The sequence below is a fragment of the Phalacrocorax carbo genome, chromosome 8 (genome assembly GCF_963921805.1).
Source record: "Phalacrocorax carbo chromosome 8, bPhaCar2.1, whole genome shotgun sequence".
NCBI classification, from domain to species: domain Eukaryota; kingdom Metazoa; phylum Chordata; class Aves; order Suliformes; family Phalacrocoracidae; genus Phalacrocorax; species Phalacrocorax carbo.
In genome coordinates, this window is record NC_087520.1 from 23,769,328 (window position 1) to 23,787,580 (window position 18,253).

At 54.4% G+C, this 18,253-nt stretch overlaps 2 protein-coding genes across 2 annotated transcripts; both read left to right on the forward strand.

The window, feature by feature from the left end:
* Positions 1-218: 218 nt before the first annotated feature.
* On the forward strand, positions 219-16,428 carry AARS1 (alanyl-tRNA synthetase 1). Its single transcript, XM_064459166.1, has 21 exons — positions 219-322; positions 1,335-1,544; positions 2,194-2,382; positions 3,050-3,195; positions 4,307-4,498; positions 4,927-5,071; positions 6,132-6,277; positions 6,849-6,957; positions 7,052-7,202; positions 7,582-7,706; positions 8,342-8,486; positions 9,122-9,300; positions 9,844-9,957; positions 10,722-10,928; positions 11,596-11,780; positions 12,217-12,325; positions 13,088-13,201; positions 13,474-13,593; positions 14,110-14,196; positions 15,648-15,761; positions 16,135-16,428. Exons 2-21 carry the CDS (start codon positions 1,401-1,403, stop codon positions 16,318-16,320), a joined length of 2,907 nt encoding a protein of 968 aa, XP_064315236.1. The 5' UTR covers positions 219-322; positions 1,335-1,400; the 3' UTR covers positions 16,321-16,428.
* Positions 16,429-16,463: 35 nt separating this feature from the next.
* EXOSC6 (exosome component 6) lies at positions 16,464-18,000 on the forward strand. The gene has a single exon (XM_064459174.1). It carries the CDS (start codon positions 16,502-16,504, stop codon positions 17,330-17,332), a length of 831 nt encoding a protein of 276 aa, XP_064315244.1. The 5' UTR covers positions 16,464-16,501; the 3' UTR covers positions 17,333-18,000.
* Positions 18,001-18,253: the final 253 nt, after the last annotated feature.

Sequence of the window (18,253 nt, forward strand, 5' to 3'; positions counted from 1 at the left end):
GAGAAGGGGTGGGGGCTGGAGCGCCCGTACTGTTTCAGACCCCCCCGCCCAGCCCCGCCCCGGGGCACTCCTGGCACTCCTAAAATGTCGGGTCCCTGCCCAGCTTCACTCCGGCCTCGTCACGTGGCCGCCGTGTCCCGTCATTGCATCAGCCGGCGGGCGGTCCCTCCCCAAGGCCGACCGAGGGGGGGCGGGGATAACCCGGAGTGATGCCACCAGCAGCCAATCGAAAGCTGGCGTTGCGCCGGGGAGGGGCGGAGCGGAGCGGAGCGGGCGCTGCGGCGGGGCCCGTGGTGCGGAGCGAGGGGCGGCGGTCGGGCAGGTAGGGCCTGAGGAGCTGCTGGGGGGGGGGGGGGGGGTTGCCGGCTGCCACCGGCCTTCGGGGGTTGCCTCCACGGGCGGCTGCCTCCTCTGACGGTCTCCTCCGAGGGGAGGCGGCCTGGCAGGACAGGGGGCTGGGGCGGGCGGCGGGGGGGCCACTGCTGATCTCCTCAGCCGGGGCATCGGCGAGACGCCTGCCTGCCGGCTCTGCGGCGGCTCCCGCAGGGCTGCCGGCATCCGCTGTGTCCCCGCCTCTCCTTGAGCGCTTGAGACCGGGTGGTGTCAGGGCAGACACGCCACCGCCGCTGCGCCGAGCCCTCCGGCCCGCCTGGAGCCCTCTGTCCCTCCTCCAGCGATTCGCTGGGGTTCCTGTGAGAAATTATCGCCCTTCTGCGCCGGAGCAGGCCGCTGGGAGCTTGGCCCGCTAGAGAACTGCGTTGTGCTCCATTGGCAGAGGACAGCGTTATGTACCCGTTAGGATATAACGGAGGTGCCTCCAAACCTCCAAACTGGCACCCACCACTGGTGTGCATACGATGGTGTGGTTGCTTGCGGGGAAGGTTTCCAGGCATCCCTGGAGCTGACCCTGCTTTGAGCAGGGAGATTGGATAAAGTGATATTCAGAGGTCATTTCCAAACTCAGCCATTCTGTGATCCTATGATTTAATCACCCTGAATGCTTTTAAGTGTTAGCAATCCTCCCCCTCCCCTGTGTCCCTGGTAAGGCAGGTGTAATTTCTTAATATGTTCAGTATGCCGGTGAACTCAGTATTTTAAAAACGCACGTTTTCAAAGAACAAGTAACTTGAACTCAAGCTCTAGAAATCAGGGAGGTTGGAGAGAGGAAGTTTGGGTTTGGACCAGCACCATTTGGGGAAGATGGATGGTTAAACTGAGGAGTCCATGAGAGTAGTCATCAGTGTGGTGAGACCCTTTCAGGAGATGGAAGCAGTGATCCTGGTGTTATTGCTTGAGCTGACACCATGTAAGAGCCTTGGTTGTTGTTTCTTCAGACTGCACCAAGGCCTCGCCGCTTTCCCTTACGCTTGCTTTGGACAGCTGTGACTTGCAGTTTCAAGATGGAAGCTACGCTAATGGCTAGCCAGATCCGGCAACGATTTATTGACTTCTTCAAGGAAAACGAGCACACCTATGTGCACTCATCTTCTACAATCCCCCTGGATGACCCCACGCTGCTCTTTGCTAATGCTGGTATGAATCAGGTAGGATTCCCACTCTGATACTTTGGTCCTTGTGAACGTATCCTGTAGCAGCTGAAACCTGTGAAGGTGTTTGCAGAGCTGTTTGTGTGGAAAATTATTGTTGTTTTCTCTATCTTCCTTCTGGTCATAAAGAGGTGGTTGGTGTGTCTGCTGGAGTCCTCTGTGCTCTGGCAAAATTGGCAAGAGCACTGGGAAAGGTTCCTGCGTCTGCTGGGCTGACTGTACAGCAATGGGAGCACTGCCAGTCTCCCTTCCTTGACCCTTTGTACCTCAGCTAGTCCTGGCACAAATGACTAACGGCATCTTTAAAGAGTGGTTGGGGTTGGGCTACTGAAAGGGCTCTGGTAGAGATCAGCACACAGTTTTCACTGACTTTTCTTCTGGTCAGCTGGGAATCTGGCTATTTCCAGTCCCTTTAGAAGTCCTGAGATTTGGTAGGCTTCAGGAACACGCACATGAGCAGGAGTGCTAAGTTATAGGAATTGCTGCAGCCTCCTCGCATGCAGGAGACAGCAGGCTTGTTGTTTCTGAAAGCTGCCTTGGGTACATCCAGGCTAGTGGTATCATGATATAGATAACACTGTTGCTTGCAACATTTGAAAACAGGCTTTTAGTGCTTTTCTTGATTGCCCTTTTTCTTTCCTCTCAGTTCAAGCCCATCTTCCTCAATACTATTGACCCCTCGCACCCGCTCGCTAAACTGAACAGAGCCACCAACACTCAGAAGTGCATCCGAGCAGGGGGCAAGCACAATGACCTGGACGACGTCGGGAAAGATGTCTACCACCACACCTTCTTTGAGATGTTGGGGTCCTGGTCCTTTGGGGATTATTTCAAGGTAATATAGGCTAGGTGCAGCTCTCAATCTCTTGCACAAAGTTACCTGTCTCTATGAACTCAGCAGAGTAATTGCCAAGAGGAAGGACAATATCTTGGCACAAAGTGGTTCCTAAGGTGCATGTGGCTCCTTTGGAATAAATGAGCTTGGAAGCTGCCTGGAACTTGCAGATGTCTTGACATTATTTAAGGTTTACAAAGCTGATTATATTAGCTCTGTCAGTTTGGAGTCTTCAGACAGAGTTTTTAGTGGCTGTCCTGGAGCTGTGGGGAGTTGCATGTGCTGTTCAACTATAATTGACCTCAAAGAGAGGTGATTATAAAGTAGCAACATGCTTTCCCAAGCGTCTTGCTAGTGTAGAATTCATATTCGCAAAGGTGATGTTAAGAATACAGGATAACAGCAGAATTCAAAGGCTTTTTTGGGGCAGCACACGTGCTAGGAGTTAACTTGGCTGCATCTGGAAAGCCATATGAGATGTTTCTTGTGCCCTGTTCCCTGTATATACTGGTTTGCCTATTTCTTATGCAAAAAGTCTGAAAGTGTTTGGCTGTTTCTTTGTAGAGAGCTGCTGATACCTACAATAGCCAGTACTATGTATGTGGGGGTGCTGCACGTTGAAGAGAAACTCTGCATTCACTTGTTGGCCTCGTCTTACCTTCTGCAGGAACTTGCTTGTAAACTGGCACTGGACCTTCTCACCAAGGAGTTTGGCATCCCTGTTGAAAGACTCTATGTCACTTACTTTGGTGGAAATGAGGCTGCAGGACTGCAACCAGACCTGGAGTGCAAGCAGATATGGTTGAATTTGGGGTAAGGCCTTCAAGAGAGGAAAGTGCATGTTTTGAGGAGCGATAGTCATTCAGAGAACGATGGCATGTGTTATGTGGCAGAGCACATATAACAGGAGGTTTTGGGAAAATTGAAGTGTCGCAAATAATGTTTGCAGGGTGGTGGAGCTGCAAAGCCAAAGGGAAGTACTGGTATTGGGTAGAAGAGACAGAGAGCTTTTGTTTCAAAAATCTCTTGTGTAAGCTTAAGAACATAAGAAGTGTCCTGCTGGGTCAGATTAATGCTCTGTCTAGCCCAATGTGCTGCCTCTGACACCAGCTGAGAAGATGCTCTTCAGAGAAAGCAGGCAAGCCTGACTGTGGCCTGCACTCTGTTTTCCTCCTCACCTCCCAGCATCCATAGTCACTGCATTAGTTTGTTAGAGCGTGATCCACCTTTTCCCTTTAGCCTCTGTTTGGGGCCCTGCTCCTTCAGAGTATGTCTGATTCTGTTTTGAACCTGTTGCATTTTTCTAAATCTCAGTTGTAATCTCCCATCCAGCCTTGCCCTCTCCAAATTGAAGAGTCCTAATCTTTTCTATACTATCTGTGTAAGGCAGATGTTCCACCCCTAGGTAGTTTTTGTTGCTCTCCTCTATACGTTTGTTACTTCTACCTCACCCTCCTGGAGGTGAGGAAGTGAGAACTGTACTCAACACTCAAGCTGTGGGTAGGCCAAAGCTTGATGTAGCGATGAAGTGATGCCTTTGGTCTTGTGGCTGTAGTCCCCTCTGAAACCTGCCACTGGCCCTGTGACACACCTCTACGCTGTGGGACCAAACCCACCTCATGGGTATTAATGTTGGAGACCCACCTGTTGTCTTGTTGGTGACTTCGCTGAGGTGTTGTGAAGGCCTCTGCCTCCACCTGGGGCCAGTTCCAGCTGTTGATGCTCGCCTGATCCTCCTCACCAGGGAACCTGGGTGGTAGGATCCTGAGAGTTAGGCTCTTGGATTGATCTGTCTCAGGACCCTGATGATTCATCTGCTCACCCAGGGAATTAGTGAGCTGAGATTTCTCTGGAATAGTCCTTGGTTGAGGGAATTCTTGCCTGCTGTGAGTCTCTGTTGCTCAATAAGAGTTTCTTGTTACAGCCTGGCTCAGGGCAGGATTCTGCCTGGCAATATGAAGGATAACTTCTGGGAAATGGGAGACACAGGCCCCTGTGGCCCTTGCAGTGAGATCCACTATGACCGTATCGGGGACAGAGATGCTTCCCACCTGGTCAATCAGGACGACCCCAATGTCCTGGAGATCTGGAATCTGGTGTTCATACAGTTCAACAGGTGAGCCAGATATGTTTCCCTCCCCAGGCTGCTCCAGCTCAGTGTGGGAGGTTGCTCGGTTTGTATACTCTTTTAACTGCCCCTGGCTTGCTCGCCATTCCCTCTTGTCCAGGAGCTGTGCACTTTGTGATGCTCTGTCCTCTGACCCACCTGTACAGAAAAGGTCTGTCACACTGGCTTTGGGGACAGACTGGAAGTATTTTCTCAGTTCATCTGCCAGTAGTTCAGTAGGGAGTAAGTGGCATCCCGCTCTAGGTCTAAGTTGTTCTTGAGGGTTTTGTTAACTATATTCTGTCAAAGTTGTCCTTTGTGTGGCCTGTGTATGAGCCCGTGTCATAAATCTGATTGGATGAAATCTCATGGAGATGGGGCTGCCTCTGCAAAGCCTCCATCTGTAACAGCTCATCTTTCTTTTTGTGGCTGGACAGGGAAGCTGATGGGACACTGAAACCTCTTCCTAAGAAAAGTATTGATACTGGTATGGGCCTGGAGAGGCTGGTCTCTGTGCTGCAGAACAAGATGTCCAACTATGACACCGACCTTTTCCTTCCTTACTTTGAAGCCATCCAGAAGGTACAAAGTGGGGAGTCTGGGTCTGGGCCTGACCCAGCTGCATCCATTGCCTGAATCCCTGGGGAGATGCATGGGGCTGGTCAGACAGGGCAGTTACATCTGCAGGTCTCTGCTTTCCCGGCTGCTGCAAGCCCTGCAGGTTTGCACTTTGCTGAGGGTAGGAACACAGGCTGGCACAGTGATTGCTGCCATGGGGCATGTTTCCAGGGCAAAACATGGGACAATGAGCAGTGCAGCTTTCCCAGGTGTTTCCTGTGAACTGTCCTATTGATGCACTCCTTGGCTCTCTCCAAGAGGGAGATGCCTTGCTGTCCCTTATGGCCAAGGGCCATCTTTTGCCATGTGGTAGAGAGCAAGTGGTGCTGATGACTCAGAATCAGAGTTTGTCCTTCAGCCTCCCACCTGGAACATGCTGATCTGTAGAAAATCCCCTGAGAGAGGAGATCTTTGCTATAAACCATGACAGTCACTTGCAGAACCTGTGTGCTGTTGCTGCATCTTCCTGGGTGGGGCCTTGTTAGCAGTGCTGGGAACTCTGTGTGCAAGTCCAAGCCTCTGTGGAAGGGGCAGAGCTTCCTGGCTGCAGATCATATTGGAAAAAGAATGCAGGGGAAAGAGCCCAGGCTCCTGCTGTCCCTGAGAGGGATGAGGTACAGAGCTCCAGAGCTGGAATTAGAGGGCTGCCTTTTTTTGATGTTAAAGCCACTGGCTGGACACAGCCCATGTGTCCTTGTCTGCTTTCCTGCAGTGTGGTGGGAGCCTGGCTGTAGAGACTGTGTCCATGGTCACAGGCTTACACCACGTGCAAGTACTGCTTTGTTATAGTGTTGTCTTTCTCTTGGGTGTGGACAAAAACACCGCAAAAGAGGGAAGATGGGACCTCCTCCCATGTGACAGAATTTAAAGTTTCTTGGCTGGGCAGGTTATGCCAGGCCAGAGTCTATGGCTGCAGGCACTGGGATGGGGCTGGCTTCTGAGGTGCTTCCCTGTTGTTCTGCTGTGTGGCTGTTCCCTGCTGTCTGTAATCCTCCCCTTTGCTCACCACCTTCTCCCTGCACAGGGCACAGGCGCCAGGCCGTACATGGGGCGGGTCGGTGCTGAGGATGCCGACGGTATAGACATGGCCTACCGCGTGCTGGCTGACCATGCAAGGACCATCACGCTGGCCCTTTCTGATGGGGGCAGACCTGACAACACTGGCAGAGGGTAAGAAGGTAGCTGCCACAATCCTGCTCCCATTCTCTTCAGCACGTCTTCCCTGCGGGGTCTGGGATCTCACGTGTCTCTGGGACTTCTTTGAATTCATCATTAAAGTAGTGGATAGCAGAGTGTTTGCTCAGTATATTTGACGCTTGAACTCCTGTAGCAAGGTCTGCCCAAAAAGCCAAGACACACAGGTCTAAGGGTTCTTGTGAGTACCAGTCCTACTGTGTCAGCCCCCAAAAAGGATCACTGTGGGCAGACAGGCACAAAACCCTGCTTGGTGCAGTACTGCTGTCAAAAAAAGCAAGTTTGGGCTGGGGGGGGCTGCGTTGTGGGTGCCACTGGACTCACAGGACTGACTCTTAACCACACAGTGAGTTTGAGTCACAGAGCTGGGACCTGGCACCTCACCTCTGGCTTGCTGCTGGTGTGAGCAGCTACCTGAGAGAAAATGCGGGGAGAGAAACCTGGGTTATTGGTCCTGGGAGTGGGTGCTGGCAGGTGGATGCTGGTGGATCCCCTGAGAACAGCTCAGAGGTGTAACATTTGCGTGAGGGGCTCTGCTATTCCCTAGGTATGTGCTGAGGCGGATTCTCCGACGGGCTGTGCGCTACTCCCATGAAAAGCTCAATGCCCCCAAGGGTTTCTTTGCTACTCTGGTTGATGTGGTGGTCCAGTCACTGGTAAGTTCTTCTGCTCCACTGTATCTACTGAGGTCTTCCTCTGCTGAAGTGTGCAGATCACCATGCTGAGGGACTAATCTTCTTGGGTCTGCAGGGAGATGCCTTTCCTGAGCTGAAGAAGGACCCAGATATGGTGAAGGACATTATCAATGAAGAAGAGGATCAGTTCCTGAAAACACTCAGCAGAGGACGTCGCATTCTGGACAGGAAGATCCAGAGCCTGGGAGACAGTAAAACCATCCCTGGTAAGGCCGTGACTTCCGTCTGGATGCGCTAAAAGGCATTTATCATCGGGGTCTGAGTTAGGGCACAGCTGGGCTGGGAACTGAGAGGTGTTGGAAGGTGTGATGGGATGGAATTGGAGTCAAAAGACTGTTGCTCAGATGTGGGTCACCCCTCTCTCTGGGCTGTGTTCACTTGCTTAGGTTTCTGAGCTGCCCAGAAACAACATGATAGTGTGATCTCTGCGCTGTCAGCAAGGAGCCTTTTTGAGGTTCAGCAGGCCAGTTCCCTGTCCTGCAATAGCACTGAGCCAGTTGGGTGGGACAGAGCCAGTCAGAGAGCAGGGAAAGGAGCAGTGTCTCACAGTACAGGAGTGCCAACTGCTCTGCTTTTTCTCTGGAGGTGATACTGCCTGGCTGCTGTACGACACCTACGGTTTTCCTGTTGATCTCACTGGGCTAATTGCAGAGGAGAAGGGCCTTGTTGTGGACATGGAGGCCTTTGAAGAAGAGCGGAAAAATGCACAGGTAGGTAACAGCTCCAGGGGGAGCTGGTCTGAGAGTGGGCATGGAGAATTCCCTTCCTTGTAGTTTGCAGTCATGAGTCTGGTCCTTTCTTACCGGGTCTGCTCACACGCCACATGCCCCAGTGCCCTCTGGGAAAGACCAGGTTCTTTCTTACAACAGCACCGCAGTTGTAGGACATGTTTGTTCTGTGAGCTGGGGCTCGTTTTGCTCACTAATGCTGTGAGGTCTGGGGCCTTGAGCTCAGCCTTCAGACAGAGTTGGTGGAATGCTGGGAGCACCTCCCCACTGTCCTGTTCTGGTTAGGGAAGTTCGGGACTTCCCTGTCGAGTGTCCAGGCATGCCTGCAGCTTGGGTGCCTCTCCCAACAGTTTGCTGCAGCAGCAGAGAGTGGCATTGACAAGCTGGCTGGCTACTTGCCTTGCCCTTGCTGGGCTCCGACCTGCTGTTGGTAGGGCTGGGAACAGCCTGCTCTGAAGTCAGAAAAGATGGGAGCATGCCAGCTGCTGGCACATGGCTTCCCAGAGCAAAGCCCTGAACTGAGTTGCTCTCAGGGATGTGAGGTGTGCGATGAGGCTGGTGTGCACAGACCAGTGCTTGGGTGGGTTTTCTCAAACATTGTTGCTTGCTGTTGACAGCTCAAATCCCAAGGGAAAGGTGCTGGTGGAGAGGACCTACTCATGTTGGACATCTATGCCATCGAAGAGCTAAGGGCCCAAGGACTGGAGGTGACTGACGACTCGCCAAAATATAGCTACGCTTCAGATCAGAGTGGTGTCTATGGTATGAAAAAACCATTCTCAGAATCATCCTCTGCTGCCTAACCTTTCCTAGCATGTACCTCAGCAAGATCCCCTCTAGGGTCACCTTTCCTGGGACACGGAGGTGGGACTGGGAATGTGCACAAGTGAATTGCCTACTTTTAACAAATTGAGCAGGGTAAGAGAAGGCAGACTGTTCAAGGGCTGCTGTGCTCTTCAGGTCTGTTGTTGCCAACTTAAGGGAATTTCTGTTCCCTGCAGCTTTGTGTCTCCACACTCTTATGTTTGTGTTTCCTAGCTGCTTCTTTGCCAGTGCCACCAGAGACTGGTTTCTACTTGGTCTGTTAGAGAGTCCTTGGCCCACTTTTTTTGGCTCTTGCTGCTAGTTTTTCAATTTGTTGGAGATTCAGGAGGCCCCAGGCAGCATATGTGGCTGACTTTTACTGTATAGGTGTGGAAGGAGGTGACAGTCCCTGCCTTGGAGATCACTGAATGAAATTCCCTTCAATCCAACTAACTATTGCCCTAGTTCTTTCTCCTTACCCCCTGCAACTGTAGCTGTCATGAACTCCTGGAGTAGCTGGGAAGTGTTGCTATTAAGTTCTGCTCCTACAAAGTTTTCCTGTTTTACTGATACTGCCTGTCATCCGGTGACAGATTTTGGGAGCCTCGTGGCCACAGTGAAAGCCATCCGCAGGGAGAAGAAGTTTGTGGAGGAAGTATCCACTGGCCAGGAGTGTGGGATAGTGCTGGACCAGACCTGCTTCTACGCCGAGCAGGGTGGGCAGATCTATGACAAGGGCTACATGGTCAAGGACGACGACGGCAGGGAGGATGTGAGTGGGCCTGAGAGTCTTTTGCTAGACTCAGTCTGACCCAGGGCCTGGGCGTGTGTGTGCAGAGAAGGAGAAGGGGCCAAGTAAGATCCAGCGATTTCCTGTCCACGGCAGGTGTCAGGCATTGCACAGGTTTTCTTTTCAGGCATGCAGCATGGCACAGTTGTGCTGGAGTTTGTTCCCCTTCCTTCTTGGGGAACAAAGCTCTGTGCTGTAGCATCGGGCTGCCAGCAGAACATGAGTACCTGTTGTGGTGGTGCTGGGATTGCTGTGCAGGACAGTGCTTTTGAGCCATGATGGGGAGCTGAGGTGGGGAACAATTTCAGCTCTGCTGTGCCCTGTAACCATGCCCCATCTTCCTTCTCTTCTCTGCTTTGTGGCCCTGTGTGCTGTGCTTGGGGACACTTAGCTTTCTTGTATTGCATTTACCGGTCTGGCTCTCAGCTAAGACCATTCCAGCTGCAGCTCAGACTTCTGGCTGGACTGTCTGTCTCCCCTTGGCCTCTCACCCTGCTCACTGGGTACATTTCCCTCTTTGTACAGAAAACAGAATTCACGGTGAAGAACGTGCAGGTCCGTGGAGGCTATGTGCTTCACATAGGAACTCTATATGGAAGCTTGAAAGTAGGAGATCAGGTCCACCTGTCTATCGATGAGGTAAGTTAAGACATGGTATAACAGATGTCCTCATCTCTTTTCCCTGGATTTTGTCTCCTTCCTTTCCATCGATACCACTTGGGTGGCCTCAAGTTTGGGGCCTGCTCTCCCTGTGGCACACGATGCCATCAAGCAGTGTGGCCCTTCCAGTCTGTGTGACTCAAGGACTCTCCTGCCTGGCACTGGGCTTTCTCCTAGCACGAGGCAGATAACACCCTGCTGGCTCAGAGCCGTGCTCTCTGGGTTTTGCTGACCAGCAGCAGAAGCACATTTTGGGTCACAGCTGGGAGGTGGAGCAGGTACAGTGCCCCACTGTGTTGTAGATGACAGTGGAGAGCCTGGGCCATCTGCTCCGCTCCAGATATTGCTCCAGTGGGCTCAGCCTGCTGAGCAAATGCTGGGTTGAGCCTCATCTGCAAAATGCATTTCCCTTCCCTATAGTGGCAGCATCTTTGGAGCAAGAGGGAAGGCTCTCATCTTGCAGTACTTTTCCTTGTTGAGTGTCTGTGACCTGGTTTGTCCTTGGCCTCTCTCCACATAGGCCTAACAAGGGGACTGCCAGGGAAAAGTCATGCACAAATTTTAAGGGAACATCCTGCTCCCTTAGCTGTGGCTCCAAGGCAGGAAGTGTGCTAAGTTCTTTCTGGTCTCCTGAACTAGTTTAGGTTTCTGTTGGAGCAGCATGTTAACCTCCACTTCTGCTGCTAGAGGCAATCTTGACTCCGCAGTGTGGAACCCCATCTAACAATGGCTTCTTCCACCAGGCTAGGCGGAGGCCAGTCATGAGCAACCACACAGCCACCCACATCCTCAACTTCGCCCTGCGCTCAGTGTTGGGGGAAGCTGACCAGAGAGGGTCGCTGGTCGCACCGGACAGGCTGCGGTTTGACTTCACAGCCAAGGGAGCCTTGTCTACCCAGGAAATCAAGAAAGTCGAAGGGATCGCCAACCAGATGATTGAGGAGGCAAAGGTGGTATGGCTGACGGGTTGGATATACTTGGGGAAAAAAAAATACCTTGAGTCAAGTTTTTGGATGATCTGGAGTGCTGGAAGTTTGGCCCAGTGGGAGTCTTCTGAGCTGCTAATGCAGTACGGTGCACAGGTTGGCATCACAGAGTATTTTGAATGGTAAGAAGACTCCATGTGGATTGCTCCGTTCATTGGTACCGAGCCCTCTCTAGGCTTGGAGTGTTTCTATGCCTGCTGTAGTATCACATTAGCTACAAGAGCTGAGAAGTTTGGCATAGCAGTTTTGCAGGCCTGGCTGGATTTACAGTGTAGACCCAGATGCTTCAATGATGTGTCCTTAACAGTGAGAGAGTTGCTCTTTCTGGTGCCAGCCCTGTGTTAGACCCCGAGAGGACCCTGTGCTCTGCTCAGGCGTCTGTGGTTAGAAACCATTTGAATGTACAGGAGCATGGTGGGTCTGAGCAGGCAGTGGTATCAGGAATTTTGAAGATGGGACATCTGACAATGACTTTAGGATCCCTGCAGCTCAACAAATGCCAGCACAGGTGAGACACATAATTTCCCTTTTAGGATCTTCTGGAGGAAGTCAGGATTCCCTGGGAATGCAGGCCCTCAGTCACAGCAGACAGGACCAGCTCTTACCACCATCCCTTTCCTGTCCTCTGCAGACTGTATACGCCAGGGACTGCCCTCTCGCAGCAGCCAAAGCTATCCAAGGACTGCGGGCAGTTTTTGACGAGACCTACCCTGATCCTGTCCGTGTGGTCTCAATTGGCATTCCAGTGGAGGAGCTGCTGACTGACCCCTCTGGCCCTGCAGGCTCCATCACTTCTGTTGAGTTCTGCGGAGGGACGTGAGTATCTGGAGAGGCCAGGGAAGGCAGCAGGGTGGCTGGAAAGGAGTCCCTGGGGAGCCTGAGCTCTGTTGTGAGTGCTGAGGGCATATGGTGGGCATGATCAGGGCAGAGCTGGAGGTGGTGGTGATGATGCACCTTTGTATTCCCAGTCCTGAGTCAAGCTGCATTTCAAATCAGCCTTTGCAGGCAGAGAATTGCCATACATTTGTCTATATGCTGTCCCTGCCCACACGTATAGTCTCTGATGGTGCTGGGAGCTTAGCCCTTGCCACCCTTTCCTCATTCTTTTGCTTTTAGTGGCTAGGTTGGCTTTTCTGCCTGTCTCCACGCTTGGATCTCCCTGGTGGGGTGGTTTTCTTGTTTCCATGCTGATTCCTGCTGAGATGAGAGGCAAACTTCTAACTCTGTCTTGTCTTCTGGGCTCTTTCCAAAGGCATTTGCAGAACTCCAGCCATGCTGGCCCCTTTGTGATTGTTTCAGAAGAAGCAATTGCTAAAGGCATCCGGAGGATAGTTGCAGTCACCGGCGCCGAAGCTCGGAAGGTGAGGGGAGGCAGGAGAGATCCTATAAAATGCATGCCCTGTGGGAAACCATTGGCATGTGCATGCACAGATATTAAACCCGTGCCAAGGTCCTTTCCATTTATGTTTGCCCAGCATCCCTCAGCACCAAGGAGAATTGGTGTGAGTGCCTGAGGGACTTGTGGCTTGGGCTCCACCAGTGCAGAGCAGAGAAGGGTGCTGCTGTTAGCAAAGGCTGTGCTGGAGGCCCCTGGATGTGCTACAGCCAGAGGGGGGAGCTGTGAGGGAAGTGGGGGAAGCCTTGGCTGTAGCTGTTGTGTTAAGAAGGGCCTAGAGTGGGTCCACAAGGTGGCTGTGGGTTTAGCTCAGGTTGCTTTGCAGGAAGGGCCTCTGATCTAGAGCTCTCGGCAGCTGGCAAGATCAGCAGGAGTTGTGCAGCCTGAAAATCCAGTCCTGTGCTGCAGGAGGCAGGTGACTCTGGTCCTGGGCTAGCCTGGGCCAGTGCTTCCTAGAGTGGGAGAAGGGGCTTGGGGAAGAGATGGTTTTCTCTTTTTGGAGGATCTTGTCATTCCTTCTGGCAAAAAAAAGAGTCTGGGGGCCTGTCTGCCAGCATCACACCCAGTTTCTGGTCAAGTGCTGCCTGATTTGGCTCTGCTGCTTCCAAAGGAGTTGCTGAACTCCATCTGGGGGCTGCAGTATTCTTCACCCCTTCTCATGGTGGTGGCCTAGAGCCCAGCCTGCTAAAGCTCCCTGCATGACTTCACTTGGATTTTATTCTGCTAGGCCCTCAGGAAAGTTGACAGCCTCAGGAAACTGTTGTCAGCCCTGGAGGCCAAGGTGAAGGTCCAGACAGCTCCCAACAAGGATGTGCAGAAGGAGATTGCGGATCTCAGTGAGGTGAGGATGGTAGCAGTGCGCTGCCTTCCCAAAGTGAGTGGGACCTTGATTGCCAGCAGTGGGTGGTATGCATGAGGCCCAGGTTCAGCCTCCTGCTCCTGTTTGAACAGAGGTGCTAGCCCTGCATCCTGTGGGTGCTACAGCTGAGCACCTCATGCCTGAGCTGTCGGGCACTGGGAGAGGAAGGGAGGTTTGAGTGTGGTACAGCATCCCCTGCCTCCTGATGTAGTCTCTAGTACCTCTAACCCTCTCCACCCACTTCTGTTTTGCAGACACTGGCCACTGCTGTTATCCCACAGTGGCAGAAAGATGAACTGAGAGAGGCTGTTAAAGCACTGAAGAAAGTTATGGATGACCTGGACCGAGCAAGCAAAGCTGACATCCAGAAACGAGTGAGCCCCGGGTGGGAATGAAAGGCAGTGTGGGAAGGCTGCAGGGACTCCCTTGGGAGCCCCACCTGTGTCCAGTGTGGAAGGAAGCTAATCTGTGGGGATGCCCCTCGCTCTGTTCAGCCTTCTAGCCTCCCTGCTCCCTCCCAGGGAATGGCTACCTCCACGCCTGTTCCCTGGGATGAAGCACTGGCAGCATATCTTGGAAGGCGGGGTTTTCCTGCCCTAACGGTTCCCCAGGGCACATGGTATGGGTGGTGTGTGTTGGTTTTTTTTTTTTCTTTTTTTCCTCCTGGATCCTGTTGGATTTTCCTGGAGGAAGAATCACGCACAGCACTGCTGCTGCCTTGCAGGCCACACACCCACCTGCCAACATGTTTTGTTCCTGGCTTGCTCTGGGCTGTACCATGGGTCTTGGGGCACCTTGGGGGCCTCTGCACCTGCAGGGAAGCTCTACTCGGGTGGTTCTTGTGTTCATATGCAATGTGTGCACTCTGGTCTGACCACCATTGTCCTCAGGTGCTGGAGAAGACCAAGCAAGTCATTGAGAGTCACCCTAACCAGCCATTGGTCATCATGGAAATGGAAAATGGAGCCTCAGCAAAGGTATGGGAAGGCCTGGTCTCCTTGACAACCTTCCTTGTGCCTGAGGAGCAGCTGGGTGGTCATCTGGGGAGGTGATGCTGTCTCTCTTTGCCACCTGCCAGCCCTCAGCAGCAGCTAGTGAAGAGGGGAGGACCGCTGCGATACTCTCTGTGTCCCACCTCCTAGCCTAACAACATGGGTTTGGAGGGGCGGGGGGGTCCTGACCATTTGCTGAGCACCCAGCCTTGTGGTGGATAGGGACCCTGATAGAAATCACATTGTGTCCCAGATAAGACTCATCCAGGAGCAGTCACAACACTAAAATGCAGGTTAAGGAACTCTGAACAGCAGCTCTGCCAAGCCACAGAAGTCATGATGCTTGTGGCCATTGCACATCAGCTCTGGGAATGGTGTCCTGGGCTGCGTGTGTGGGCAAGGCTCTGCCAGAGAGCTGCTCCCCAGCTCCTGAGCTCTGTCTCCTGCAGCAAGGTTCAAATTCTTCTCTGGCCAGGGCTAAAACTGCTCCTTCCCTCCTCCATGCACAAGTTAAGTTTCTCTCTGAGAAATTTCAGTTGTGAATAAAAGCTCCCTTGTGCATGCTGTGCCACAGTGCTGAGCCCAGCAAGCGCCAGGCAGCGGGGGCTGATCATGCCCTGAGGTTGGGCCAGTCAGGTTTTAATGTTCGATTTAAATTTTCACTCTGGGAGTCTTGGAGCTGACTCTCCTTACAGACGCCTGCTCGCTTTCTGTGGCTGTCCCCATCTCCGCAACGCCAGTGCTCCTGCTTGCAGCAGGTGCCAACACAATGTTCTTCCTAGCAGAAGGGTGCATCCAAGGGGTGGTGGTGCCAGCAGCCCGGGGAGCTGCATATTCCCTATCCAGCTAGAGCAGCACCCCTTTGCTCGCTGGAGGGCCTCCTCCCAGAGCGGTGTGCTACATTGTACTGTCTGCGCGAGCAAAGGATGACAGTTTCCTTGGGAATAACAGGGTGTGTGGCAGTCTCCCTGGTTTCTCCAGTGTGCCTGCTGTGTCCGATAACCCTTGCAGGTTCGTCACACTGCAGTTGAGTCCTCCTGACTTGCTGCACAACAGCTGGGAGCTCACATTGCAGGGCAGAGTGTTTTGTCCCCCAGCCAGTACGGTCAGGCAAAGGTTCACTTGCTTTGGGGCTGCATAGCCACTAATTCTGCCAGTTCCCAGATAACTGAAGGTGGGGAAATAAAAGCAGCTCCTCACTCCTGCCTCCTTGCAGCTGTGAGGCGGCACAGCCAGGACTTGTGTCCCATGCAAGGCTTCTGCACAGCTGGGGATGTGAAGATGGCTCGTGTTTGGAGAAGGAGCGCTGCAGGATGCTGCTGGCTGGTTTAACACAAGTCCAGATCCCTGAGGGCTCCATGGGTGCTGCACGGGCTGGAGCTGGGCTGGTTGCGAGCTGGGGGAAGGTGTGCTGCAATGACTTTGTTGTCCTACAGGCCCTGAACGAATCTCTCAAGCTCTTCAAGGCTTACTCCCCCCAGACTGCCACCATGCTCTTTGCTGTAGATAACGAAGCTGGCAGAATCACCTGCCTGTGTCAAGTACCTCAGGTAACACCAAATCTGTGCATCTGCCTTTTTCTGAGTGTCAGTGGAGGATCTGCAGCCTCCAGGCTGTAACTATTAATACTACAGGGCCAAAACTCATTTGGGTTGGCAAGAGCCGTGACCCTTGTGCTTTGGGTTATTATCAGGCTGTAGAGGGGTTAAAGAGGCATTGTGCTCTGCAAACGGGAGGGGGAGGAGCCAGCATTCTGCAGTTGTAGGCATGGGGCGAGACAGCCTGCTCATACCTGCTGGCCTTGTTCTCTAGATGTACTGGGAAGGGCTTTGTCCTCTTGTACCATCGTCATGGACCCTCTTCCCTTGCCATTGGCTCGGTTGAGGTCGAGCTGCCTCTATTTTTGTTTCTTTTCCTACCCAGGAGACCGCAAACAAGGGCCTGAAGGCCAGCCAGTGGGTGCAGGAGGTGTCTGCCTTGATGGACGGCAAAGGTGGGGGGAAGGATGTCTCTGCACAAGCAACAGGCAAAAACGTGGGCTGCCTGCAGGAAGCCCTGAAACTGGCCACGGACTTTGCCAGGCTCCGGCTGGGCGAGCTGAAGAACTGATTGGGGGGGGGGGGGGGGGGGGTGTCACACCGCCCCCCCGCCCGTCCGTCCCCCGCCTGCTGCTGAGCCACCACCCGCCCTTCCTACGAATAAAGGCTGCCTGCCCTGCGCGTTGCCCCCTGGGCTCTGCTTAACGGGGGCGGGCCGGGCTAGGCTCCTCCTCCTGCCTGCCGCGGCGAGCATGCCGCTGGATCACCGGCGTGTGCGGGGCCCGGAGGAGTCGCAGCCGCCGGAGGTGTGGGCAGCGGCCGGGGGAGCTGGGGAGGAAGAGGACGGGGAGGGGGATGCGGCGCCGCGGGACCCCTGCGCCTTGCGACCGCTCTTCGCCCGGGCCGGACTGCTGAGCCAGGCTGAAGGCTCGGCCTACGTGGAGCTGGGCGGCGGCACTAAGGTGCTGTGCGCCGCCTGGGGCCCGCGGGAAGCGGCTGAGCCCGGCCTGCCGGCGGGAGGAGGAGGATGGCTGCTCTGCGAGTTCCGCCGGGCCCCCTTCGCCGGACGCGGGGCTCGGTGGCGACCAGGTTCGGTGACGGAGCGGGAGGCCGAGCGGGAAGCGGCGGCGGCGTTGCGGGAAGCGCTGGAACCGGCGGTGAGGTTGGCCCGGTATCCGCGGGCTCGCTTAGCCGTCAGCGCCCTGCTCTTGCAGGATGGTGGCTCGGCCTTGGCCGCTGCCATCAGCGCTGCAGCCTTGGCCTTGGCCGATGCTGGGGTGGAGATGTACGACCTGGCGGTGGGTTGTGCCCTGTGCCGGTCCCCCGGTCCCACTGCCCCTTGGATGCTGCAGCCCGGAGAGCCTGAAGAACGCAGGGCTGTTGCTCGACTCACCGTGGCTCTTCTACCCGCCCTTAACCAGGTGTCGGTGGTGCTGGGTGGCGGGCAGGGCAGCTCTCCTGATGCCTGGGCGCAGGCGCTGCGCCTTGGCCTCGACGGCTGCCATCGTCTCTACCCCGTCCTGCGGCAGAGCCTGCTGCGGGCTGCCCAACGCCGCGATGCTGCTGCTGCCACCACTGCCTGAACGCCAATGATGCCCTGAGTGCCCCTGTCTGGGGATGGGGTTGTTTCCCAGAGCCTATCCAAGCGGACCTCAGTGCTGTTGGGGACCCCTGGAGCCTGCCTGAGCCACACCTCACACTGCCTGAGACATCCTGGAGCTTGCTTGAGCCAGCCCTTGTGCTGCTGGAGACCCCCCCAGAGCTGCCCATACAGCTGGAGGCCCAAGATACCTGCCCGAGGACACTATATCCTGCCTTCCCCCACTGCTGGAGAGCCCCCAAAGCAGCCCCCACACTGCTGGAGCATCCAAGTGTGCCAGAGGAGCCCCCATGTTGCAGGAGACCCCTCTGAGTGGCCCTGCAGGACCTCACACGCTGCTGGAGCCACCCCCAAGAACAGCTTCCTTACTGCTTCAGCTGACAGACCCTGCCTGAGACCTCCCTCCAAGCAGCTGCCTGCGCTGCAGGACCCCACAGCCCATCCTCGGGTGGCCCCAGCACCAGGATGGTGACCCTCACACCGAGCTGCCCAGCATGACCATCCACACAGGCAGGGTCCAGGCAGCACCCAGCAGAAACCATGCCACCGCACAGACTGAATCCCTTGGACCTTGTGCCCAGGCAGCGCTTCAGGGTGGCAGAGATGTGTTTTGTTGGGTTCTCTTTATAATAAACCAGGTTTTCCAGGCAATTCTTCTGCCTGCGTGGCTCTGCCGGTGCCTCTGCCAGCCCTAGTGGTGACTGACTGCCAGGCATCGGGGTTGCCCATCTGCTCCCACTGTCCTGCCTCAAGAGGTGTGGAATGAGCCAGGCACTGCCTTGGGGTCTGGATCTTCCTGGGAATGGAGGGGAGCTGGTCCTGTCCAGCTGCACCATGCCAGGCTGGTAGGTAATATTCTGGGTAAAGGCGGTGATTAATGTTTCCGTTGAGAAACAGGGCAGAG